At 36.8% G+C, this 26837-nt stretch overlaps 2 protein-coding genes across 6 annotated transcripts in view; one reads left to right on the forward strand and one right to left on the reverse strand.

The window, feature by feature from the left end:
• AGTPBP1 (ATP/GTP binding carboxypeptidase 1) overlaps positions 1 to 446 on the reverse strand; it is a 59740-nt gene extending 59294 nt beyond the window's left edge. Inside the window, exon 1 of one of the 2 annotated variants that reach the window (XM_087957887.1) lies at positions 269 to 446. The gene's annotated coding sequence lies outside the window, so the exon portion shown is untranslated. The remainder of the gene's footprint in view (positions 1 to 268) is intronic. The other variant, XM_087957889.1, reaches the window with a different exon arrangement.
• NAA35 (N-alpha-acetyltransferase 35, NatC auxiliary subunit) lies at positions 310 to 26465 on the forward strand. 4 transcript variants are annotated; one of them, XM_087957893.1, is made up of 24 exons: positions 328 to 399; positions 524 to 690; positions 1440 to 1573; positions 2510 to 2543; positions 3896 to 4010; positions 5674 to 5748; positions 6945 to 7112; positions 7877 to 7943; positions 8732 to 8775; positions 9365 to 9415; positions 9782 to 9865; positions 11158 to 11272; positions 11936 to 12114; positions 12480 to 12539; positions 12620 to 12726; positions 15577 to 15643; positions 16366 to 16464; positions 17571 to 17749; positions 21119 to 21255; positions 22115 to 22182; positions 23283 to 23423; positions 23853 to 23975; positions 25118 to 25198; positions 26013 to 26465. In XM_087957893.1, exons 3-24 carry the CDS (start codon positions 1450 to 1452, stop codon positions 26070 to 26072), a joined length of 2178 nt encoding a protein of 725 aa, XP_087814019.1. In that variant the 5' UTR covers positions 328 to 399; positions 524 to 690; positions 1440 to 1449; the 3' UTR covers positions 26073 to 26465. The 4 variants fall into 4 exon arrangements, with proteins under 4 accessions (XP_087814020.1, XP_087814019.1, XP_087814018.1 ...); XM_087957894.1 differs by lacking the exon at positions 524 to 690 and having other exon boundaries at positions 310 to 399; XM_087957892.1 differs by lacking the exon at positions 328 to 399 and having other exon boundaries at positions 434 to 690.
• Positions 26466 to 26837: the final 372 nt, after the last annotated feature.

Consider the following 26837-nt stretch of genomic DNA (forward strand, 5'->3'; position numbering starts at 1 on the left):
TAACTAAGATTTCGCATTCAAATAAACCCAACTCAAATAAGCCCAGATTCTACACGCATTAACAAAAGCAAATAAAATCCACAAAAGATCAGTTTTAAATTTCATTATTTTAACCACTTAATACATAGAATATATAACGCATAGAAAAATTTACAGTACATTTTAAAATGAAAAAAAAAATCTAGACACTCGGACAGGTATAGATTTAAAAAAAAGAAAAAGAAATCCAATCTGAATTTGAAAACCCAGCGCTGCCAACCGTGGTTACCATTCAGAGAAGCGAGAGTTCCAACAAAGAACCGCGACAGGAAATCCGGTCTGCATTCTGCGGCTCCTTCTCTTCTTTTTATCTCTATGGAAAAACAGGGTTCCACAGACCCTAGAGCCCTCTCATCCGGGGTTCGTCAAGTAAATAGAATTCTGCGCAAGCGCGGTAGCAGGGGGGGGTTCTGCCTTCGCTGCGGCTGAATGGTTTTACGCTGGGGAAGGGAAAGGGAAGTAGTTGTGTTGTTGTTTTCTCCAGCCGGCTGCGCGAGACCGGAGGGCAGAGGCTCGGAGGAGACCGAGTAAGCGACGCCCACCTTTCTTCTCCTCCCCACCCCGCGTCACGTGCTGCCGGCTAGAGAAATAGCAGTTGCGGGGCTGAGAAGCAGCATTCCAACGTGGCCACCATCTCCGGTGGGCAGGCAGGTGAGAGGCCGACTCCCTAGACTCCCTTTGCTGAGGAATCCTTCCTTGCTCTGTCTGGGGTCGAGGGATACCATGCCTGCCTCTCTGCACCTCGCCGATTTGGGTATTGGTGGGGCACAAAGGCTTCTCCCAACTAGCCTCGGCCGCTCTCAGCACAGCGATAGGCAAAACCGTGTTTTAAAGTCTCTGGCTCTGCTTTCTGGATACTCTGAATCGGAAGCGTGGTGTAATGACACAGCTGGTGGGGGTCAGTCCATTGTACTGGTAGCCTTCCACTTACAACAGTTCATTTAGTGAGCGTTCAAAGTTGCAATGGCACTGAAAAAAAGCGACTTGTGACTGTTTTTCCACAGTTACGACCTTTGCAGCATTTCCCTGCTCGTGATCAAAATTCAGATGATTGGCAACTGGTTCATACTTAGCACACTTACCACCATTGCAGTGTCCCGGGGTCATGTGATCCCCTTTGGCTACCTGACAAGCAAAGTCAGTGAGGAAGCCAGATTCACTTAACAACCAGGTTATTATCACTGCAGTGATTCACTTAACAACTGTGGTAAGAAAGGTCGTGAGATGGAGCAAAATTCACTTAACAAATCTCTCAACAGAAATTTGGGGTTCAAATGTGGTCATAAGTAGAGGACTACCTGTATAAATGCAGAAAATGGAGTTAAAACGGGTCCACTGTCCTTTGGCTAGACTGCTAGAGTTTCCAGGCTTAATTTTTAAATGTCCTAACATCTGTGCAGGTTTAAGGCCATGGTTATGAAAGCTGCTGTAGATGATGATGATTCAGGATGGGAGATGAATATAGCTGAGAAGATGGAAAAGGGTAACACAAGCTGGATAGACATCACCCAAGATTTTGAAGATTGCTGTAAAGGTAAGTCATGCTGAATATGGGGTTTAGATGGTGCTTCTAAACATAAATAGGAATTGTGTGAGAGTATTATGAGAAAATTTACAATATATAACCAAAGATTTTTCTGGAGAGGATTGAACGGTATTACTTGAAAGTGTCAAATAGTTTTGATTGCCCTGAATTGTCAAAACTCAGTTAACTAACAGCATCAGATGACACAACCCTTTTGTGTCTTGCATCTTGTCCTCCTCTATAACTAGTATCAGCATTTGTGCAATGAAAATGAAATGATGAACATTTCCCACTTTTGAAAACTTCCCAGTGTTTTTTTTTCAATTTTTTCATAATGACGGGACATTTCTGGAGTGCATCTTTTCAGAGCCTTCACTCTGTTCCTGAGGCTCATCCCAGTATTCTAAGTAGGTGTTCAAGTGATAAGAGATTTGCATGAGAAAGGAGGCAATTCCCAGTTCTCATAAAATCTGCTATCTGAGCAAGTTTTTTGTTTTATTTTGTATCTTCTGGTCAGGATTGAACTCCTGGCGACTGCCTGGACAAGTCCTTGCAGTTTTCTTTGCAACATTTTTCAGAAGTGGCTTATTGTCTTCTTCCTAGGACTGAGGGAGAATGACTGGGCTAAGATCAGCCAGCCAACCTCATGTGTAGGGCAGGACTAGAACTGACAGTCTCCTGAAAATGGCCATAAATGCAGGCCGATTGCCAATTGCCCCAAATTTGGTCATCAGACCATGACCAGCAGTTGTTTGAAACTAGATCATAAGTAGCTTTTGAGGGTTGGTTGTAACTTTACACAGTCATTAAGCAGCTGGTCATAAGTCAAGGACTACCTATACCAATATATACTTTCACAGTGTGAATTTATTTTTGATTATATGATGTATATGAAAAAACCATTTGGAGTGTTTTCTAATTTCTCATTTGTAATTCTTTTTTTAGAATTGAAGTTAGGAGAGTTGCTTCATGACAAACTGTGAGTTTATCATAAGAACAGTAGTTTATACTTGTTATATATATATATATAAATAAATATATATATCTTCAGATGTGAAACAAATGCTTGGTAGATCCTTCATTTCAGTGGTACATTCTGACACCTTGGGTATAAAAGTGTATGTTATTATATGAGTAGTATGGACAAACAATTAAAATTTGTATTACTGTAAAATATACATCTTCAATCAAACTTAAATTCTGTATAAACTGTTTGAAATTAGGCAATATTCTCTATTTGTTCTGATAATGTTTCAAGAAAAAAAATCTGTTAAAGCTTGAAATATATATTTTTGTCATAAAAAATAGATTTAGATTCAGTGATTTTTGATACTGTAGAAACACTATTACATCATTTTATTTTTTTATTTTAATACATTGGTCATTTAAACATTGGAATTTGTGATAAATTTCATTCAACTAGTTGGTGTTAGATTTTCATATGAATCTTTGCTGAGACAACACTGGCATTTGTCATTGGTGTTAATGGCTTGGGGTTATCGGGGTTATTTTTTGAAATGTGCTGCTTGAGTTAGGAAGCTAGAAGTTACAGAAAAAATTAGGAACATACTGTATTGAATCCAGTTGTCTCATTAACTTCAATGAATCTTTTAAATTTGAATCCAAACCAGTATAAATAGGGGTGATAATGCTTCTAAAAATGATTTTTAATGGAAGTGGAGAGCTTTGCTTAATGTTTAGTTTAGACCAGGGTTGTCAAACTCGCATTGTCACAGCGTTGTCACATGACATATGGGGACTTTTTTTCCCCTTCACTAAACTAGGTGGGGGCAGGGCCATCACATGACTCATCTGGCCTGCAGGCCACAAGTTTGACCCCCCTGTTTTAGAGAGAGGTTATTTGCCCTAAGTACAATAATCAGTAAACATTTCTCTCTATGTATTCCAGTTTTCACAATTAAGGGTATGGTCAGTAACAGAAAGGAGACACATTTCAAAATGCTATAGAGTTATATAACGGACTGTATAATATATGTATGGGATGTTGACCATTTATGTTAGCATAGATATCTTTTGGTCTAATTATCTGGTTTCTTACTATAAAAATGGTAAAAGTAGATGAAGATAAAAATTACGGAAAACAAAATAATACTCAAGCTCTACATTTAATACCTAGTTAGATTTGCTTTTTTTACTGAAAATATATTCATTAGTAATTTTTCACATTCTCCATTTCTACTTGCTTAAGAGTATATTCTGGATGTACTTTTTAAGATGGATATTTAAGTTTGCACAATACATTTTAACCAGAAGCATTAATTTTGTTTAAGTTGCTAATGTAACATAGTTTTCTTTTCTAAACATCCTTAGTTTTGGTCTGTTTGAAGCCATGTCTGCTATTGAAATGATGGATCCTAAGATGGATGCGGGTATGATTGGAAACCAAGTTAATCGTAAAGTTCTTAACTTCGAACAAGCTATCAAGGTTAGCTTTAGTATCAACTGTTTAATGAATTATAAAAATAATTCATTGTTACATGAATACAAATAATTGTAATAAGTGTGAATTTCTTTCATTAAGACTGAGATAAAGGACTTTTAAGTTCTTTTTCTTCCTTATACTACACCAAAGATCCTTCAACTGATTAGTAGGAAAAAAACCAACAAATAATATTTAAAAACAGATGACTTCTGATAGCAGTTAATGCTGAACAATCATGAGTTTGATTTTCAGGTTTAGAGCAAATCATGCACATTGAAACTTGATCCTAATTAAAGAATGTCTCTGTATCATAAACATCTTAAAAACACTCAATGAAATAATTCTGTTGAGGGTAGATGATATTTATGTTTATTATATAAATTGTATCCTGCAAAATAAATAGGCTTAAGGTAGTTTAAAGTATTATCAAAAGAACAACAATAAAAGTTTTTATTAACATTTGAGTTATAAGAAAGAGCATTATGAGTTAAAAATGAAGTAAAAACTAGAAAAGCCTGCTAAAATATTTGATTTCAAAAGCTAGGCAAAGAATCATGACTTTTGTCATCTGTGGATGCTATCAGCTATATAAGTAGAATCTTGAATCCTTGAGTTCCCTCGGATTGTAGACTCGCTATATAAGGGGAATATAATTTTATCTAGAGCCACTGTTGGAATGAATGGTTTTTGAGAAAATACTCCTACCTTTCTGATTTTCAGTTTGAGCAGGCTTTGTCCGATTGAGTCCTTCAATATTCCTGAAGGAGATACTGAATAAAGATAATTTGCAGCATCTGTGATACCAGAGCTGGGCAGCATATAAATTTAAATTTAAAAAAATGAGCGTAAGTTCTGTAGCAACCCACTAGGAGGAGCCAGCAGCTATTTTTTCTTGATTGCACTATCTAGATCCACCCACTCAGGACTATAATAATGATGAATGATACTGGATGCTGCTGAGAGGTTTAACAAGATATGTGATTGCCCTATGCTCATTCAGGTGCTGATAGTCATTCAGTGGAGCAACAGCAGTGCTGTTTCTATTCCATCCTGGAGCCCGATTGAAAGGCATTGAAATAATACATTTGATCCAGGATTCTCTTATCTTATTTTTTTATTACTCACTATTTAAGAATCTAAAAACATCTTGAGATTCTCAGAATGATTTACAGAGTAATCAGGAGTTAGTCCTAACCAAAGTTATACAATACAGGAAATTAAAAAACGAGCTAGCAAAATGAAAACAGGGTAACTCAAATACCTATTGTAAATAATGTCAGCATTCATATTCTGCAGGAATAGATGACCTTCTGCAGGAGAGGATTGTAGTTATGTTTGTTGGGAATAAAGACCATAATGGGCAGGATAGTTCAAAGTGTGAATGACTGTATCACACTAGGGGGATGTGAACAGAAGCAGGGTTTTCTATGTTAGAGAGCACACTGAGGCTTTAGATTACAATAGTGAATCTGGTGAGAAAAACTGCTACAGTAATAGATCGTCCTTTTTATTCTCCTTCATAGGTCAGTCATTTGTGCCTGTCAGAAGAGAACCAAGTCCCTTGTCTCAGCTAGTAATTGCAACAGTGAATGAAAATATTTTCTCACAATTTTATTTTCACTTATTACTAATAGAAATTCAAGTTTTTCCCCTTGTTCTTTTAAAGGATGGGACCATTAAAGTTAAAGATTTATCCTTGCCTGAATTGATAGGAATAATGGACACTTGCTTTTGCTGCTTGGTAAGAATCTAATGTTTTTAATTTTACATGAATGGAAATAACATTTTTTAAGCCCTTAAAGTAGGTTTTGGATAAATAAAAGTAGACTTGGATTAATAAAAGTAGCTTGCGCAGAATATTTTAATTCTGAATTTAAGTCAAATTTATTAACTAATTTTCAAGGTTGTAGCTCCAAAAACCTGATTTAGAGAGTAGATCTTATTGAAGATAATAAGATTACTTGTGCTAAAATAGTCTTCATTGTGCATGAAAATTACGTTGGTGCGTTTTCTGAAACAAATAATTTCTAAAGCCATTGTGTTTGGACACAACTTTAATAAAGTGGAATTCCTTTGTTTAACTTACAAAAACTTTCTCTTTCCATACATGATAATCATATGGGATGGGTACAATCAGTTTCTTTTAGAACAGGGAGCCAGGAAGCATAGCCATATGTCAGTGCAGCCCATGAATGGAATTGAAATATCAAGGCACAATAGACTACAGTATTCTGGACAGAATTAGGAAGGGGTTTATCTGGCTTTTTTTCCCCCTCTCAGATAACGGTCCATATTACAAAGGCCCTGGCTAGATCAGGATTCTTATGGCTGTACATTGGTATATTGCACCATTAACATCATCAACCACTTGGCCCTAATGAAAGTAAATGAAGTCTAGTCAAAACTAGAGTATACTGGGGGCTAATCTGTGGTGTAACTTACAACAGTGATATACCCTTTATTATAAGGGATAGCAAGGTGTCCTTTAGATTGATTTCATTTCATTATTTTCTTGGTTTCACTCTTTTGTTTTCCTTTGTAAAGCAAAGTTACAAATATGCACAATTTTTGTTATCCTTATGAACCTCTTTTGGGCTTGTCCCTTTTTCAGATTTATCTTTTGTTTTTTCCAAGAAAATATGGTCATCATAGGTATAACCATTATCATAGTATTAGATAGATATTTAAGTAGATACTTAATGAGAGGAGTTTGTGTCTGTGTATGTTACTATATCCATGCGTTATTTATACCAGGACTGTGAAAAAAATATTCCAGGCTCAAGAGTAGCGTTTTCAAGAGCTCTGTGTGGATAACAAAGCAAGACATTTTTCAAAAGTTTCTTCCATGCTCAGGACAAAACAAGTTTTTTTTTAAAAAAATCTTTTGATGCCCCACAAATGGCTTCACATTCCTTATTACCTACTCAATATTTTCAGATAACGTGGCTAGAAGGCCATTCCTTGGCACAGACAGTATTCACCTGTCTCTACATTCATAATCCTGACTTCATTGAGGATCCTGCCATGAAGGCATTTGCCCTGGGTATCCTGAAAATTTGCGATATTGCTAGAGAAAAAGTAAACAAAGCAGCAGTATTTGAAGAGGTGAGTTTCTTCTTGACTTAATGTTTTCCCACTTTCAATAAAATTGCAAAATGTAGTTGGCTATCCTTACAGTTTTTATCCATTATTTTTATTATCCCTTAGTATCTTTGTCTTTTTAATTATAGTGGGCTCTTTCTCAGGATATTAATTTCACTTTTACATTTTATTTGCTAGGTTTATAAGTTTTCCTCTTTAACTTTCAGTTAAAGATACACTTTCTGGAACATCTATAGTTGTAGGGTAGCTTACATGTATGGATGCAAAACTCTTCATTACTTTGCATTTGATGTATCCCTCCTTCTTGTACTGAGTGCTGTTAAAACAGGTTTGCCCTTACTTAGTTGGAAGTATTTCATAAAACTCAAAATGCCAATAAAAGCTGGGAGTGAGTTATGCAGCCATATAAATGTTCTTAAAATATATGTGCTGTTTTATTTATTATGAACAAATCCATAAAGTAAGAAAGCTTGTGACTAAACCAATTAAATCTCTCTTTCAATTGAAAACAAGATTTCTTGTAATTTTTGAATTAGGAAAATGCAGTTCATTTAAACTAGTTTCATAAATTAAACCTGAAATCACTACCATCATAAAGCTTCCTTTTTCATCAATGTTTATGGTATTATTTAGGAAACTATATATATATAAAATATGCGCTATGGGGCAAGTCATACAGAAATGGGAATAGTATTAATTCCTAAAATTTTGAATGTTAAAATTTTGTTGTCCACGCCCTCCCACCCCCCACCCGCTTTTGTATTTAGGAAGATTTTCAGTCTATGACATATGGTTTTAAAATGGCAAACAGTGTGACAGATCTTCGAGTTACAGGTAAAATTCAAATTCATTGTCTCTTTACTGGAAGAATATAGCCATCTGTTAGCTTGAGCGAATAATGTCTAAGTTGTGCACACTATCATCGTTTGTTTGTTTTTCTTTTCTATATTATGTCTTTTTGTTGGTTGTAAGCCACCTAGAGTTGCTTTGGGCAACTGAGCAGCTATATACATTTTCTGAATAAAATAAACAAATTTCAAAGTAGTATTACAGATTGTATGATTCTAAAGAAAAATGTTTTTAATGCATGCACTCTGAAGTAGGAATAAAAACTGAACATCCAAGTTTTTAATTAGTATAAAGAATTAAACACAAGGAGACCTAGGACCACACTGAAAACCATAGTCTGTAATTTAAGGCAAATTCTTAGCCAGGTGTATTAGTTTTTTTTTTCCTGAAGTTATTTTTATCTGTATCATTGCCTGTCTTCAGTACTGTTCCTAATAGAAATATAATATATTGATTAAATTTTTCATCTTTGATTGGTGGCTAAAAGTAATCTTGCCTCCTGCCCTTTCCAAAAAGTTTTCTAGATTGCTTTGGCCCTAGAGACCTCTACTAAAAGCAGGGATAGAATTTAAGGCAACTGGAAACCAAGCAGCTGATGCTTTACCAAAATGCTGTCTTTCTTTTTTTAAAAAAGTAAAAAAAAACCAGCTCAATAGAGTCTTGGAAAACACCAGGATCTGTTGATCATGTTCTCAGACTTTTGTAGATAAGTAATTTTCCCCCTCAGTAGCATTCATATTGCTGAACTGAGTAATATTTTTTCCATGCTAAAGGTATGCTAAAGGATGTTGAAGATGACCTGCAACGGCGAGTTAAGGTATTTCTGTTGGCTATTTCAGAAGTTAGGTATATAAGGCTATTTCTAGTATAATGAAATATGGACAAATTGTTCAAAAATACAACACTAATATTTTGATGATATAACGTAGAGAATCGGTAAAACAGTTGGAGTGCTACACTTTAAAATGTAAAATAAAGTCATTCCATGCTGTATGATATATTTGGTACAGAGATACCAGTAGTATGAATAGCAAGAATTGGGATATTGGTAGGTATTTGGCTTGTTACATTGTTAATTTCTGTGATCTTGTCCCAAAATGTAAGGCTGTTGTTTAACTGAAATTTATTTTTGAATTGAATGACTTTATCAGATAGGAATGAATATAGGACTATGAAAGGATGTTTAGATGTCATGCTTTAGATGTGAATGGGATGGATACACATTTCATAAGTACTTCGATTCTGATTCCATAAGTGAATTGGAAGTTTAAGTAAGTGTTTATAATATAGAACATATTACTTATTTTTGCACAAAGACGACATGTATATGACAATTGGACTATGAAGTTATATAATACTTCATTATATAATACTTCATTAAATTGTTGTAATGCCTTTTATTTTAGAGCACTCGAAGCCGACAAGGAGAAGAGAGAGATCCAGAAGTAGAACTTGAAGTAAGAATGCTTGTATTCTGTTTAAGGTTACATAAAAAGCATCCTAAGCTGAAAAAGGGAATGAATACACACACACACACACATACATGGTTGGTATTCAGCTTTGTTCGGGTATTTTCCCAAGTCATTGTAGTTGTGCTTTTAAAGTTGTAGCAACGTTTCGGCAGAATCTCATCTGCCATCATCAGGCTTCTGTATTGTGTTCGTCTGACGAACTATTATTTTTAACTCATCCAGATGTTTCAGTGTTCAGAGTAACTACACAACTTTTATATGCATATATACGTAACGAACTTAGCTTAAGCTACAAACCTCCTCTTATATAATATTTTTAAATTATTAATTTTGAAATTAATTTTCCAATAGCATCAGCAGTGCTTTGCAGTTTTCAGCAGAGTGAAGTTTACTCGGATATTACTGACTGTATTAATAGCCTTTACCAAAAAAGAGGTATGATTAATTGAATATTCTTTTGTTACGATTTCACGTTTTTTATTTTATTTTACAATATATCCATATCAATGTGTGAACAGTGTGGCACCTGGGTATCATACATTTTAGTACAAATAAAAATAGTGCTAGTAATCAAATTTGTTCCATTCCACAAGCTTATGTAGTTCTAGTGTTGATACACATATTTGTATTAAATTATAGACTTTCATTATTTAATTATTCAGTGTTTCAGTACGTTATTCCAGTGCCAATCACAATACTGTTTAAACATACATAATAATACCATCATTCAATTTCTAATCTTTCCTCTTATTACTTTTGTCTTATTGTATAAAAATGTGTATACTAATATTCCCCCCTCTCTTATTTCTACCCCTATTCTAACTTTTAACATCTCTTGTCCGCTCTAAAGCTTTAATTGTTCGTTTTTTAACTTGCCCCCCATATTTGTCTCTTGGATTCTTTATCCCTATCTGCATCTATGTCCTGACAATTCATTTTAAACATTTCTCCCTTTTCCATTGTCTACCTTCCTAAATATCTACCCATTATTAATTGAATATTCTTAAACACATTTTAATTGCCTCAGATTGTTTCTTTATAAGTTCATGCAGGTTATTATGTAGAGCTTCTACATTTAGAAACTACCATATATACTCACTGATAAGCTGAGAATATAAGGTGCCAAAATACACTCAAAAAATTCAGAATTTCATGCCCCAGAGCAGTGGTCCCCAACCTTTTTTATGCCGCGGACCGGTACCGGCATCAGCTGGGCGCTGCCCAGCAAACCAGCGGCCCGGTAGGATTTGTTCCACGGACCGGGACCGGTCCGCGGACCGGTGGTTGGGGACCCCTGGCCCAGAGCACACACTTACATGTTAATGTGAATGCTCTTGTCAGGGCTGAAATCTCATGGGAACTTAAGCTGACATTGCTTGACATTTCAGTTTTTGCTGAAAACTCAAGCAATTCCACTGTAGCAATTGCAACATTTTGAGGTAGGTAGAGTTCTTAGAGGAATGAGGGGCCATGTTGCCACTACCCATTTTAAAAGCTGTAATTTTACTTTACAATAATCAAGACTGTAAGACTGATTTTGAATTTTTAAAGTATCATAAAGTAAATGAATGTTTAAAGATGAGATGCATCTTTAGATCTAATATGCATAAGCAAGGATATGATATGATAGAGTAAGGTACACTAATATGTTATACTGTTTTCATACAAATTCTTAACACAGCAATTGTTTTATTGTACATAAGCTTTTAAAATTTGTTTCTGAACAGATTAGTGCAGTTGCAGAAGCTCAGAAGTTGCTGACTCAGGCTGCTGATTTGCTGTCTGCGATTCACAATTTAATACATCATGGTATTCAGGCTCAGAATGATACCACCAAAGGAGGTAAGCATTTACTTTTAGGAATGTTCCCTAGCTCTTACTGGGGAAGAGGGTTATTTTAAACTTTTCTGTCTCAGTTTGGCATTCTTCCTGAGACACAGACATATTCAAAACTTCCTGTTAGTACAAGGAGGTACTTCAGATTTGAGATTTTAGAAATAGAAATATTTAGTAGTTTGTTGGAAGAAAAAGAGGGTCATTTTTGTGTGTCATTGAGATCAGCTATAGAATTCTTAAATGGTTTAGCAAAATTCAGACTGTCTATGAGCTCTTCTTTCATCCTTTCTCAACTGGGGATCTTCACTGAGAGTATCTTCAATATTCTCTTTTCTCCTTCATAGGATAAGTTCAGATTTCTAGCTTTCTGTCATTGTATATTCAGATTTTACAAATAAGTAGTATTGCTGTGTGATTTTTTCAGAACTTACTTGTCTTGAGACTGATCCTTTTATGCACAATATTTCATTTTGCTTCCTTATTACCTATACCTTGTACTTGAATGCTTTGCTGTTCAATAAATTTTGATAATCTTAAATTGCTTAGCTGACAGAATTAAAACTTTGAAAGTTGTTCCTTAATGGATAAACTGTTAATTGATTAGCTAACTATTATATAACAGAAAACTTAAATGGAGAATCATAACTGAATTCTTTATTACTTTTTTAGATCACCCTATAATGATGGGCTTTGAGCCACTAGTTAATCAGAGATTGCTCCCTCCAACTTTTCCTCGATATGCAAAAATTATTAAAAGAGAAGAAATGGTTAACTATTTTTCAAAACTTATAGAACGAATCAAAACTGTATGCGAAGTCATCAATTTAACCAATTTGCATTGCATACTAGTAAGTATAAATACTTTTAACATATTAATTGGAAAACAAAGGCATCCTCTTTGAATAATTCCAAGGGCTTTTTTCATGAATGCTTTTTAAACTTAAAATGAAATCTCCATGTTTCATATGTCAATTTAAAAAACAGAAAACAATGAATGAAGAAATTTTTAAAAAGACTATTGAAATAGAATACTGCGATTACTTTTTATAATTACTCCTAAAGAAGGGTCTCAAATGTCCCATTGAGGAAGAGGTAGGGAACTCTCTTCTGCTGATGGAAGATGTTCTATGTCCAAAGATATTTTATATCTAAAGAGCAGTTTGACTTTATACAAAATATTAACCATAGTTTTCTTGCTCTGTTTATAAATTAGGATTTTTTCTGTGAATTTAGTGAACAATCACCCTGTGTTCTTTCAAGATCACTGTTACAGGCAAGTTGGAAATAGTACAATAAAAGATTGAAAATTATGTTTCTAGCCATGTAAAGTAACAAAGATACATTTTGTTTCAGACCACTTTTCTTGTGGACAATAAAAAAGTGTTTGGTACACACCTTATGCAAGACATGGTAAAAGATGCCCTAAGGTCTTTTGTCAGTCCACCAGTACTTTCACCAAAGTGAGTAGACAAATCTATTTGGGTATGAATTTATATACTTATAGTTTCTCTCAAAGTATCTTAGATAGTTTAATACAGGGGTCGCCAACCTTTTGGATCTAAGGGACCACCAAACTCATACTTTTAAATCCTGAGGACCACTAATACAATTTTTTTTAAAAACGCTAATATATTTAATATAATTTTTTATGTTAAATATAAATTTATGTATATATATATATATATATTTGTTTTCTGAGGTTTTTGCAGGTATTAGTATGTGGATCTTTGGTTATTCGGCTTTTTTCCCCGCGTAAAATTGGAAGTATCTTGGCGACGTTTGAACGAAATCTCATTCGTCGTCTTCAGGCTTGTATCTTTGGCTTTGTGCTTCTCGGAGTAATATGAGCTTGCAGCTGCTTCTTCCTTTTAACTGCTAGTGGGGGTGTGACTTGATTGGGTGGGGGCTTGGCTGTGTTCTGATTGGGTGGAGGTGTGTTCTCATTGGTTGGGGGTTTGGCTGTTTTCTGATTGGTTGGGGGTTGGCTGTGTTCTGATTGGCTGTGGGTGAGTTCTGTGTTCTGATTGGCTGGGTGTGTTCAAATCCCCCAGCAACTAAGACTAACCTGAACACAGCCAAACCCCCAACCAATGAGAACACCCCCCACCCAATCAGAACACAGCCAAGCCCCCACCCAATCAAGTCACACCCCCACTAGCAGTTAAAAGGAAGAAGTAGCTGCAAGCTCATATTACTCCGAGAAGCACAAAGCCAGACACAAGACTGAAGATGACGAATGAGATTTTGTTGAAACGTCGCCAAGATACTTCCAATTTTACGCGGGAGAAAACCCGAATAACCAAAGATCCATATGTGTGTGTGTGTGTGTGTATACATACACATACGTATACACACATATACACACATACATGATACACACACACACACACACACACACACACACACACACTTATTTCATGATAACAAAAATGTAAATGCTTAATGATAACAAAATGTTCCGGGCTGGAAGCCTCCCCCCACCTGGCATCTTCCAAAGAGACAGAAGAGCGGGCGGTGTGTGTGTGTGTGTCTGAGCTGAGGGGCCTCGGGGCAACTGCCGCTGGGAGAAGCAGGCAGAAAGGGGGCTTTGCTCTCCTTGCCACTCCAGGGGCTTCTCAGCAGGCATCTGCCTGCAGAAGGACTGCCACTCTTGGTGATTAATTGGGGGAGGGGAGGGGAGAAAGTGGGACCTCCTTTCAAATCCCTGGTGGAGGATTGAGAGGCTCAGATCTGCAGCCAAGGAAAATCTTGGGGGGGGGAGCTCTTCCAGCGTCACTTGGAGACAGGCAAGGAAAGGTGTCCCTGGGGGCACTTTGCTAGCTTTAGCACTTCGCTGCCAAACCCAGCCACAGCCAGTGATTATTTGGGGGGGGGGGGGGAGAGAGAAAGCATCTCTCGCATTACCAGGGGAGGAAAGGAGACGAAACAAAGCTCACTCTTTCACTGAGACCTACAAAACACCAATCTACCGTGTTCCGGGAGTTCTTTGAAATCATCAAACGCTCCCATTTGCAGTTCCCGTGCTTCCCGGCTCAGGTTCCTGAGATGCACGCTCCCACACACGGCAACGGCGGTAACAACAATCTTCTTCCCCAGCGCCCGCTGTCAGCTCTCCCCATTAGTTTTCTAGCTTTGAATTGCTCCCGGCTCTCTCTCTTTCATCCCCCCCGCCCACGTGCAGGCAGGAAAGGAAAGGGAGACAGAGCAATGCACAGCTCTCCCCTTTTCCAGCCCTTGCTGCCTCTCCCAACATCGAAGCCTTGGAAATGTAGGCAAAGCCACCACAGCGGTAGCGCCCTGAGTTGCTTCTCCACTACTGCCTCCTCCTCCAGCACCACTTCCTTCTCTGGGTAGGGCGATTCTTAACTAACCGAGCATGCTAAGGCAACTCGGGACGCTACCGCTGCGGTGGCTTTGCCTGCGTTTCCGAGGCTTCGGTGTTGGGAGAGGCAGCAAGAGCTGGAAAAGGGGAGAGCTGTGCACGGCTCCGTCTCCCTTTCCTGCCTGCACGTGGGCGGGGGGGGATGAAAGAGAGAGAGCCGGGAGCAATTCAGAGCTAGAGAACTAATGGGGAAGAGCTGACAGCGGGCGCTGGGGGAGGGGACTGCTGTTGCCGCCGCCGCCGGGTGTAGGAGCTGGTTGGCGCGTGCATCTCAGGGGCCTGACTCCAGGGTCCCTCGGAGAGCCAGGAGGTGCAAGAACTGTGTGGCCCAGATTAATTGCTTTTGGGGGCCATTTCTTCTGCGGCCCACCAAAATTTTTCCACGGCCCAACAGTGGGCCATGTCCCACCAGTTGGCGACCGCTGCTTTAATAAGTATACTGTAAAGTATATCTTTATACTAAAGATACCTTGGTATCTTTAAGAAGCAGGTGTTGGTAAAATCACTTATATTGGAAATGGACTTTTCTGTGAATCAAAAAAAATACCTAAGTATTGTTAAGAGAGAAAAAGTATCTAGGAGTTCTAGGAGCGTAGCCCTCTTAAGAATACAAATAAAGTATTTCACCTAAGGATAGAAGGAAGCAGTTGATTTGTTCATGAGCTATACTTTTTAAAAAGCCTCCAAGGACCAGAGGGTAATGATGTGATAACAGATGCCCAAAGTTCTAGGGAGTTTGTATAAGTTTGGAGCGGGATGTCACTGAAGGTGCAAAAAAAATCACTTAAGGTTCATACTCTTATGCCATATTATACATATGCTGGGGGGGGGGCCATAAAATTAATTGGGGACGGGGTGCCCACTTCAACTTTAGGACAATATGCATATTTAATTTTTACTCAAAATAATTTCAGTTGTTTTCTGTTAGGTGTTGTCTTTATAACAATCACCAGGCTAAGGACTATATTGACTCCTTTGTCACACACTGTGTTCGAGTGAGTATTGATAGCATTATGAAATAATAAGTGCATTTATTTAAATGCTTAAATATAGTATGCATAAAAGGTAAATTTTCTCAATGTGTGACCTGTACAAAGTTGGAATGTTACATGCTTTTAGCAAAAAGTCAACCAGCTATTTGAATTGAAGAAATATATTAATTTGAAAAAAGTATTTATAAAACAGCGCCTTGTAAAATAGCAAAGGAAGTAGTATAGAGGGCCCTGTTAGGATTATGGACAAAATGTTTTGTCTTGAAACTTGTTTGGTATAAAATTTTACAAAGTTCCCATTCCAGCCCATTTCTATAGCTAAAATGGCATTACAGTAAATTTTGTGGTTGAAACATGTGAAAATGAAACAATTTCCAGATGTCCAGTCCTGTGATTCTCCCTTTAACTTTCTAAATTTCTCAGTTGTAATGCTGTAAGATACTTTCATAGACCAATAAGAAACAATGGGAAATTATTGAAGGAAAATTCTGCACTCCAAAAGAAGGAATGTATTGTTTGTATAGTGATAGGAAACCATTGGAGTAAGATGCATATTACAATCACCTTTTTACACTCAATTAACAGATGTGTCAGAAGTGAGCTAAGAACTGTTTGATTTTGTATTTATAAATCACCTCACAGTACACTGTTGTCACTACAGTGTTGTTCTTAAGATTTGCCATGTAAAGTCTCAAATATAGCAGCCTGGTTCTTTTTTTCCCCAGCCGTTTTGCAGTTTGGTTCAAATTCATGGGCACAATAGAGCTCGGCAGAGAGATAAACTTGGTCATATTCTTGAAGAATTTGCTACTTTGCAAGATGAGGTAATACAAGCAGGTATCAAACACTTTATCAAATCTGTCGTGAAGATGGCTTGCATTTTCTCTCTAGTTGACTTGGTTGTACAAGAATTATTTAAAAGTACATTTAGTATCTGTTGAAGTGAGACCTTTAGAAATAGTTTGTAGTGCTCAAGCAGCATGCTTTTGTTCTCTATGCTTCCTAGAACTACATTCAATACATGTTGTTTTGTTTCCATTGCTGTTTCAAAAAAGGGTTAATATCTAGAATATAGGATGTAAGGAAACCTTAAATTTGAGAAAACTCACTTTTTCTTTGTAACTAATGCTGCTATATTTATTAATAATGTTAGACAATATATTATCAATCTGTTTCAAGGTATATGATACTATACACTAAAACATGGGTGTCAAACTTGCCATGTCACATTTCTGTCACATGAGGTTTCACGGAGCTGCGGTGGGCGTGGCCTGCATATGATGCATCCAGCCCACGGGCCGCCAGTTTGACACCCCTATACTAAAGCATTAAATATCAGAATGTCCAATAGGTTTCAAAGGTGAAAAGAATTCATTATATGACACAAAATTCTAAGGTTTTTTGTATGGAAGACAAAGTGCTCAATTTATTAGCATCGTCCATACAATATATTACACCTAAATTAAATAAAACTGATTTGATCCTTACATGTTATTGCCTACATTTGAGTTATTTGTTTTGATGTGAAAGAACAGTAGTTGTGGGATCTAAAATGTAGATGCAGATACAAGCATCAAAGGTTTTTTTTAGATTTTTTTAAAAATATATTTTTTAATCTCACCTTTATTATTTTTATAAATGACTCAAGGTAGTGAACATGCATATAAAGATCCTTCTTTCCTCCTGTGTTCCCCACAACCACCACCCTGTGAGGTGAGTTGGACCGAGATTCAATGACTGTCCCAAAGTCACTCAGCTGGCTTTAATGTCTAAGGTGGGACAAGAACCCACAGTTTCTAGCCTGAGGCCTTAACCACTAGGCCAAGCTGGCTCTTTTTGTTAGAATTGTTTTTATTTGTCAAAATTTTGTTAGTATAATCTCAGCACTTGTTGTTCCATTAAGCTGAATATTTTTTTTTTTTTTCATTAGGCAGAGAAAGTGGATGCAGCTCTTCACAGTATGCTCTTGAAACAAGAACCTCAAAGACAGCATTTGGCCTGTTTGGGAACATGGGTCCTATACCATAATCTTCGCATTATGATACAGTATCTTCTCAGTGGGTTTGAACTGGAGCTATACAGTATGCATGAATATTATTACATATATTGGTAAGAGAACTTAGTTACTTGCAAATTAGGAGGGTGTGCTATCCAGACCCTAAATATAGTGAAGCATATATGTGTCTTAACAGGTTCCTTAGGTACAATTGTATCCGTGTTCCCCCAATGATCATGAATTGACAGAGATTCCATAAATGCCTATTACTCATATTTAAAGATATATTCATTGTTTTTGAGACTTCACTGAATTTGTTAATTTTTTTCTAAGCATCATGCAAAATTATGAAGTTTGCACTGCTTAGCTATTTTTGTTTATAGAGATACTTGCATTTGATATTTCTTTACCTAAAATACTACTGATCTCCTTGTTTTGTAATGCCTGTGTTTGCCTAAAGTTTTCTTTTAAGAGCAGTTAGTCTTAAAGCAATGAATATACCGTATATGCCGGCGTATAAGACGACCCGGCGTATAAGACGACCCCCCAACATTTCCACTCAAAATATAGTTTGTTATATACTCGCCCCTCTTCCGCATCGCCTTCCACTTTTGCACTTTTTTTTTTTTTTGAGGCACTTTTGTCTACGTGGAAACGAATCCTGTGAAGCGAAAGGAGCAGCCAGCCTTCTCCCAGCTCCCAAGGAAGCGAGGCTCGCACCGCCCGGGCTCCGCTGAGGTATCCGGCTGGGGCTGTCAGGAGTTGTTACCGCTGGCGCGGCTCCTGCGGCTCCAGTCCCGCGTTGCCTCGGGAAGGGAAAGGCGTTGCCTTTCCTTCCCGAGGCAACGCGGGACTGGAGCCGCGCCAGCGGTAACAACTCCTGACAGCCCCAGCCGGATACCTCAGCGGAGCCCGGGCGGTGCGAGCCTCGTTTCCTTGGGAGCTGGGAGAAGGCTGGCTGCTCCTTTCGGCTTCACGGGATTCGTTTCCACGGTAGACAAAAGTGCCTCAGCCGCGGGCAGCCGCAGTGCTTCCCAATTACTATTTGCCGGCGTATAAGACGACCCGGCATATAAGACGACCCCCCCAATTGGAGGCATCTTTTTCAGGGCAAAAAAGTCGTCTTATACGCCGGCAAATACGGTAGTCTTCACTGGGTGTGGATGTAAGAGAGTCATCAGACATACAGTGATATGAAATAGTAAATGCATGCCATATATATTTTTCCCTTTTTAACATATGCGGGCATACCAATGTTTTATCTTCAAACAGTGTAAGATGATAAATATAATGTAATTGAACAGAAAAACCCAGTGGAAAATATTCAATAAATATTGAGTAAAGATTTTCTTATGTGGCAAAAGTAAGCAAAACCTGAGATTTCCCCTTTTGACCGAAACAATATTTAAGTAGAACCCTCCATTTCCTCTTTTTCAGCCAGTTTGGTGGATTTACTAAAATGTTTATGGTTGCTGTCACTTTCTTTAAAGCTTCCATCTTCTAGCTGGTGATTTCCCATTATCCTCCAGCACCTTGGATACAAAAATAGATTCTGTGATGGTAAACTGCTCAGGCCCCGATGCAGCAAAGTAGCCCCAAACCATAACATTTCCATCACTATGCTTTATAGCTGGTATCAGGTTCTTCTGATAAATGCTGTACTTTCACCAAACGTGTCTCTTGGTACTTACCCGTATCATTAGCGTTGCCTCTTCTGTCCAGAGCACATTGTTTCAGAAATCCTGGTTCACAGGCATCAGGACCTTTTTTTTCTGAAAGCTTCAGAGAGCTCTTTTGGCATGGTGATACCATCACAATAAACATCTCAAGTTTCATTAAGGGTTTGCCTAGATTTGCCTATATCTGGTACATATGATTATAATTTTTTACAATTCTAATTTTAGGTATGTGAGGTAGTGACAAATGCAAAGGTATACTTATTTTTTTTCCAGTAGTGAAATTTGCATTTTTATTCATTTACATTACACCAGTCAGGCGGGCGGATGAGTGACCATCGGGCGGGGCAAGCGAGCCAGCGGCGACTTGGTGACTAGGTTGGGGGCGTGGCCAGCCATAACTTACTACCAGTTCGGCGACCCACACCAAATCCTTGCTACCGGTTCACCTGATCCAGTGCAAACCGGCTGAATACCAGCACTGCATTATACGATGAACTACAAGATGTGTTTCAGTTACTTTTTCACATGATTGTAACTGAAAGACTTCTAGTTATTTTCCCATAATTTGTCCATTGCTCCATGGAAGCTCTTGTATTGATCAGTGCTTGCAGAGTTCCAATTGTACACCTACAGCTGTCCCTCTGTTAATATCTTTTTCTAGATTATTAATATATTGACATTAGTCATAAACTTTGATGTCTCTATTTTTTCATATTTTGAAAATTAAATTTGGACAATTTCAATTAATCACAGGCTTGTCACTCTTGTGATAGGTTTTCTTGAGGATATTCGTGGCAAGAAAGTATTCTCCCCCCTTAGCCACCTATTGCTATGAGAGTGATGGGGCATAAGGAGAAAAATTTGGGCTAGTTTCAAGTTGTCAAAGGGAATTTTTCTCCAGAATCTTACTATGTGACTGTATTAATTTTAGTAAGATAGTGCTTGTTATCTTGGGCTGATCAGTTGTCGTTATGCTTTGAGGGGAAAAAAGAGAGGACAGTTTTAGTGATGAAAACAAATTCATTTAATGATAGCTGGTGTATAATATGATTCAATAAAGGATCTATACATTTAAATCATAAAGTTGTCTAGAAATACTAAGTACGATTTTTATTTGTTATCAATTTATTTGAAAATAATCAATTTTCTCAAATTGTTACATTTTTTCCTACTTAAAGTCTTATCTAAATTGAAACTGGTTATAAAATTAAAACAAACTGAAGGTGCTTCTTTTAGCCTTTAAAGCCCTTTGTGATATAAAGCTTTCTGAGAGACTGCCTTTCCCCAGTTATATCACCCCAGCCCATTAGATCCAACAGAGACAGCATGTTGACAAATATGGGTCCTATCAGCAAGGACCCATATTTGGCACATCCCAGATAGCAGGCCTTGTCTTCTGTGGCGGCCACCTTATCAACATTCTCCCCACTCCACCCCTCAACATTAGGTTAGTTCTGTCCCTTTTGATGTTCTAGAAGTCCCTCAAGACCTTTTTATATCATCAGGGCTGGGGGTCCCAGGGAACTGCAGACTTGTTTAAATAGCTCCACTATTGAGGTAAATATACTTTCTCTTTTTCTTTCTCTATTTGGGGTTTGTATATATAGTTTTCATTATCACCATTTTTAATGCCGATTTTTCTATTTTTAAATGTCTATTTTAATGTGTGTGTTCTTTATTGACAATTGCACATTGCCAAGAGTCACTTCTCTTAGGATGGGCATCTATATAAATTTGACTAATAAATGAACAAATAATCAAAAATTAGTAAATGTCCTAAATTAAGTACTCTTTCTACATTAGGTACCTTTCTGAATTTCTGTATGCATGGCTAATGTCAACACTCAGTCGTGCTGATAGTTCTCAGATGGCTGAAGAAAGAATAATGGAGGAGCAACAGAAAGGCCGGAGTAATAAAAAAACGAAGAAAAAGAAAAAAGGTATATTTTTGAGACGGGTCTTGCAAATGCTTTATTGTTTTGCTTGAGGCTTCTTTTATGACAATCTGAACTTATGGTTGTCTTTTGAATGTTCAGCTACATAGAACCATCAAAATCTAAATTATATACATTCTTCCAAGTAAGCTGTTTCATTATCTCCAACCTCATTCTTTATTTGATTATTGGTGTTGGAGCACTAGAAGAAACATTAGTAAAAAAAAAACCATGTATATGAGCTAAGTTTATTTTGCAGTATTAGATTTCTTCTTGCGCTAACCACAATCTGTCAGCAGTTAAAAATAGCCTTATAGTAATCAACAATACATTAAAAGTATGACGATACCCATAGCATAGACATTGTAAAATAAATTAAGCAACAATAATAATGGAATATGATCTTAATTTCTTATTGTGTTCTTGAATAAGTTTAGAAGTTTGAACTTCTCTTTCCACTAATTGCATTTTCCACTGAATAATTTTTCTAGTGTTTTTCCCAGATAGGCTTAATTTTTTCAGTTTTTTAGATGCATCAGGAATTTCATAACTCATTTGTCAAGCAGTGTAGCTTGCTTTTATCATTAGAAGAAAAAAGTAGGTCTCCCCCAATTGTATAACTTTAATTGTTTACAACTCAAATGGCTTATAAACCTGAGTAAAATAAAAATATTTTCCGATTACTATTTTTGTCACTCAGCAGTATATTAAAAAGTGGCATTTTTGAGAGAATATTTAGCATGTGTGTCTCACAGTATAGGTTCTGCAGTAGGACCGTATAAGTATACTTTTTCAGATTATATAGGTTTTAAAAAATATTTCAGAAGTTTTATGGTAATGCTTTTTCTATGCATAAAATTTACAGCTCGTCCTCTGAGCAGAGAAATTACAATGAGTCAAGCCTATCAAAATATGTGTGCTGGAATGTACAAGGTGATGTATTACACATTATGTAATTCAATGAGTTTTTTTTTTAATTACATCTCAATAAAGGGTACATTTGTATACGCAAACTGGCTGGGGAATTCTAGGAGTTGAAGTCCACAAGTCTTAAAATTGTCAACATTGCACACCTCTGATCTAGGACTTTTAACATAAGAACTTTGAGTTGGACCAGCAATTTTTGGTAACTAATCCAACAAGCAATGCATTGGTGTTAAATTACTAAACCTTGTAACCAATAGCAGCTGGGCTACCACACTTTGAACCATCTTCAGCAGGGGTGTCAAACTGGATTTCGCGAGGCCCCCACGGCCCATTTTCGGCTGGCAGTGTGCTTCAGGAGGCCGTGGAGGTTGAAAACGGGCCGTGGGAGGCCATATGAGGCCCCCCACGCCCCATTTTGGATGGCAGAGGCACTGCAGGCTGGTCCTTTAATATTTCCAGGCTGGTCCCATGGGCCAGATTCAGCCCATGGGCCTTGAGTTTGACATTCCTGATCTACAGTTTATTCGTACATTTCAGTAGTAGAGTCATGCGTTGGTAGTATGAATTTCTGTTGAAAGAGCTAGTTCCATTTAGTTCCAGTGATACATTTATGAATCATATTTCATGAGATAATTACTAGGGTGGAATGTCAAGAGTCATATGCAGTTGTAATCAGAAATACAGACCATTTTTCCAAGTATTTCTAACGTGTGTGTGTGTGTGTATTTGTTTTCTTAAGTTTTCGCGGGTAGTTACATGTATGGTATTCAGCTTTGTTGGTATTTTCCCACGTCATTGTAGTTGTGCTTTTAAAGTTGTAGCAACCGGCAGAATCTCATCTGCCATCATCAGGCTTCTGTATGTGTGTTGTCGACGAACACAATACAGAAGCCTGATGATGGCAGATGAGATTCTGCCGAAACGTGCTACACTTTAAAAGCACAACTACAATGACGGGGAAATACCCAACAAAGCTGAATACCATACATGTAAGTACCGAAAACTTAAGAAAACAAATATGTATGTATGTATGTATGTATAACACATATAAACATTTTCATTGCTGCGGTTGTAACAAGCTGCTTTTACTTTACATTTTCCTGAAGACTATGATTGCTTTTGACATGGATGGTAAAGTGAGGAAGCCAAAATTTGAACTTGATAGCGAACAAGTTCGATATGAACATCGGTTTGCCCCGTTCAACAGTGTCATCACACCACCACCTGTGCACTATTTACAATTCAAGGTGAATCATATTAAATCCATGTTATTTACATGCTTTACTTTATTTATTTTTTAAAAAACTAAACTGTCACAAGTCATGTTAATATTTTTGTCCTCGCAAGCAATTGTTCTTGGTGGTATATATTTCTTTTCCTTGGAATAAAGGCAAGAAACAGTAGTTTACATCAAGTCACATCACAAGCCTGCCTTTAAAATATGAAATAGCATTTCTCATGCCATGTTACTGATGTTAAAAAAATATGATAATTTGTTAGTCTTTACAGTACCAGAATTGAAGAAACCATTACCTAGTTATAAAATTATACATGAACTAATAATTAAAAGTTCTTCTGTATGCTGTTTCTTTTTATCAAACCACAACTTTAAAAAAAATTATATAAGGGTATTTTATTGTTTCAATTTTAAATGACATTTATTATTTAATGTTTAGGAAATGTCTGACCTAAACAAATACACTCCTCCGCCTCAGTCTTCTGATCTCTACATGGCTGCTAGCAAACACTTCCAGCAAGCTAAAATGATACTGGAGAATATCTCTAACCCAGATCATGAGGTAAACATATAACTATAGGACAGAGAGAATAAATTGAAACTTGCTTATGGATATTAAGTCTCCACTGAAGTAAATGCAAATTGTCTACATATCTCTGCAAACATAAACTCTTTGTGTTAAATGTGCTATTGTCCTTAAATATCTGAAGTTTTTGGAGACTTAATTGCTTGATATTTTATAATGGAACCTTAAGTCTTTTTTCTATATTAGTTTTGGGTTAACAAATGAAGTGCCTACTGATGGAAGTTATCTTAACTATGAAAGATGGTTGTTTTTATCTTAAGTCACAAATAAAAGTCTTAGAAGGAGTACGTTTGTAAATACTATTTAATATTAATTCTAGCAGTTTACAGAATGATATTGCTGATGTTACAGGGTCTCTTTAGATACTCCATAGGGGAAGTTTCTGTATATTCAAGATTTTAAAAAAAATTATAATAAACTAATTAATAAAAAAAATCAATTCAGTATTAACAAAGTAATTTAGTTTCGGATCAATCATAATAAAGAAAAATGGCTGGGGAAATCATTATAAGTAAAGCAACTGCTCTCCAGATTTGAAATTCCTAGTTATTATGGCGTTTATGCTTTACATATTATTGACTGTTAACTAGTCAGAAATCTGCTCTGCATCCTCTTTTTGTAACTTTGTAGTTTACTTAAAAAAGAACCAGAGAATTTGATCATCTCTGAATATGGAAAGAAGTCCATCTTTTAAAAGATGTTGACAAAAGCCTAGCAGCACTTTGCCTGCTTCCCCAGAATGCTGCAATATACCCTGGAATATTGTCAGTATTTGGAAAGCATGTCACTGTGCTTATTACTTATACATTAGAACAGGGGTGTCCAACCTTGGCAACTTTAAGATTTGTGGACTTCAACTCCCAGAATTCCTCAGCCAGCAAAGCTGGCTGAGGAATTCTGAGAGTTGAAGTCCACAAGTCTTAAAGTTACCAAGGTTGGACACCCCTGCATTAGAACAATATGTTTGTAAAGTGCATTTGTTAATATACAACTGGGTTAATAAATAAGCTATTATAGGGATATAAATATAAAAACTGCAAGGAATATTATTAAGTCTTCACTGCAACTGTTATTTTAACTACGCACACATAGTATGAAACTTGACTATCTCTTTCTAGGTCAACCGAATTCTTAAAGTTGCCAAGCCCAATATTGTGGTTATGAAGCTGCTGGCAGGAGGTCACAAAAAAGATTCTAAAGTAAGCAAATTGCAGTTAAATTAAAGCAGCTGCCATGGGAAACAAACGGAAGTTTGTCAAATGGGGGCAGTCATATTGAACTGTATCCAGTAGAAATCTGAAACATCTGTAATGGAGATACTCAGTCATCCAAGTCATAGTTGTCCCAAAGGTGCTTTTTCAAGAAGTAACTGCACATTCTGGGCTTTGTTTGTTTTTTTTTGAAGACATTTCACTTCTCATTGAGAGCTAAAGAAGTTTCTTGGATGAGAAGCGAAACGTTTTCAAAGAAAAACCCAGAAAGTCCAGTTGCCTATTGAAAAAGCACCTTTGGGACAATTGTAATGGAGGTTTGGGGCCTGGCCAGAAACAAATTTAGGGTGTATAGTATGGATCACGGGTGTCAAAGTCACATTGTCGTCACATGATGTTTCATGACATTTTTCCCATGAGAGCTGGGGTTGGCATGGCCTGCGCGTGATGCATTCAGCACGTGGGCCACTCTCGCATGACTTATATAATACTAAAGTACCCGTTGCAAAGATATCAGCGCTGCAATTTCATGTCTGATTGAGGTACTCAGTTACATGTGATGATCTAAAATTACATTAATGGAACAATTTCTACAATTATAAAGAATATGTGAAGAATATGTGTTTATTCAGAAGCAACTTCACTGAATTTTCTTTAAATTTCATATGTCCATCTTTCCCTCTCACCTACCCCTTTGGAATTTTTCTGGTATAGTTGATATTTTAAAAATCCACTTGGAATGACAAAATTCTTGAAAAGCTATTTTAAATGGAGACTAATATATATATGTTTATTTTTCCAGGTTCCTCCAGAATTTGATTTTTCTCCTCATAGATATTTCCCAGTAGTGAAACTTGTTTAGGAGGACAGGTAAATTATAATTTGCTCGGAGAATCTCCTTTATGCTATGCTGAAAAAGGACAGAAAACTCTTGGTCAAAAGTACTCATATCAGGAGCAATTTCATTCAGTCCTCCTAAACAGCTGGAATAACTGCTGTTTTAAAATGGTTTGTATGTTCTTCTGCTGGAGCTGATTTGATAAGTGCATTGTTGAAACAGTTTTTATTTTTTATTTTATTGTACGTTTATAAGTCATGAATGGTGTTGGAACATTTCATAACATGCTGAAAATACAGTGCAATAAAAGAAACTGTTTTGTTTTGATATGCATAAAAATTCATTTGTAAACAAAACAAATTCATTGGTCCTTCTGTCCATTTGCCTCTGATCAAATATTAAAGTTCCACTCAATGAGCTTGGCTAGCTGTTACTTCTGATCATCATACTATTGGACAAAAAAATACTTCAAAAAGAAGTATCTTGTTTTTGTTTTTTTCATGTTCTAGTCCTAGATAGATTATATATCCTTGGGAAACACTAGACAGTTTCTGCTCTTTACTTTTTGTATTTTGATTGTATGTCGCTCTTGCTAGTAGTTACCATCTACAGTTTGATCAGTTTTCATTGTTTTCTAACATTTCTGCAAAGGGCCCTTTTTGCTAGGCTCCAGAGGTAGGCAGAGAAAGGTACAGTGAATATAAAAAGTACACTTTTGAGATGTAAAAAAAATCAGAGCAAGAAAAATAACTTTTCCCCCTCTTTTAATATAACATATAAATTGTACAA

The sequence above is a fragment of the Notechis scutatus genome, chromosome 2 (genome assembly GCF_049901735.1).
Source record: "Notechis scutatus isolate UNSWTSFEM ecotype Mainland chromosome 2, rNotScu1.2, whole genome shotgun sequence".
Taxonomy (NCBI): domain Eukaryota; kingdom Metazoa; phylum Chordata; class Lepidosauria; order Squamata; family Elapidae; genus Notechis; species Notechis scutatus.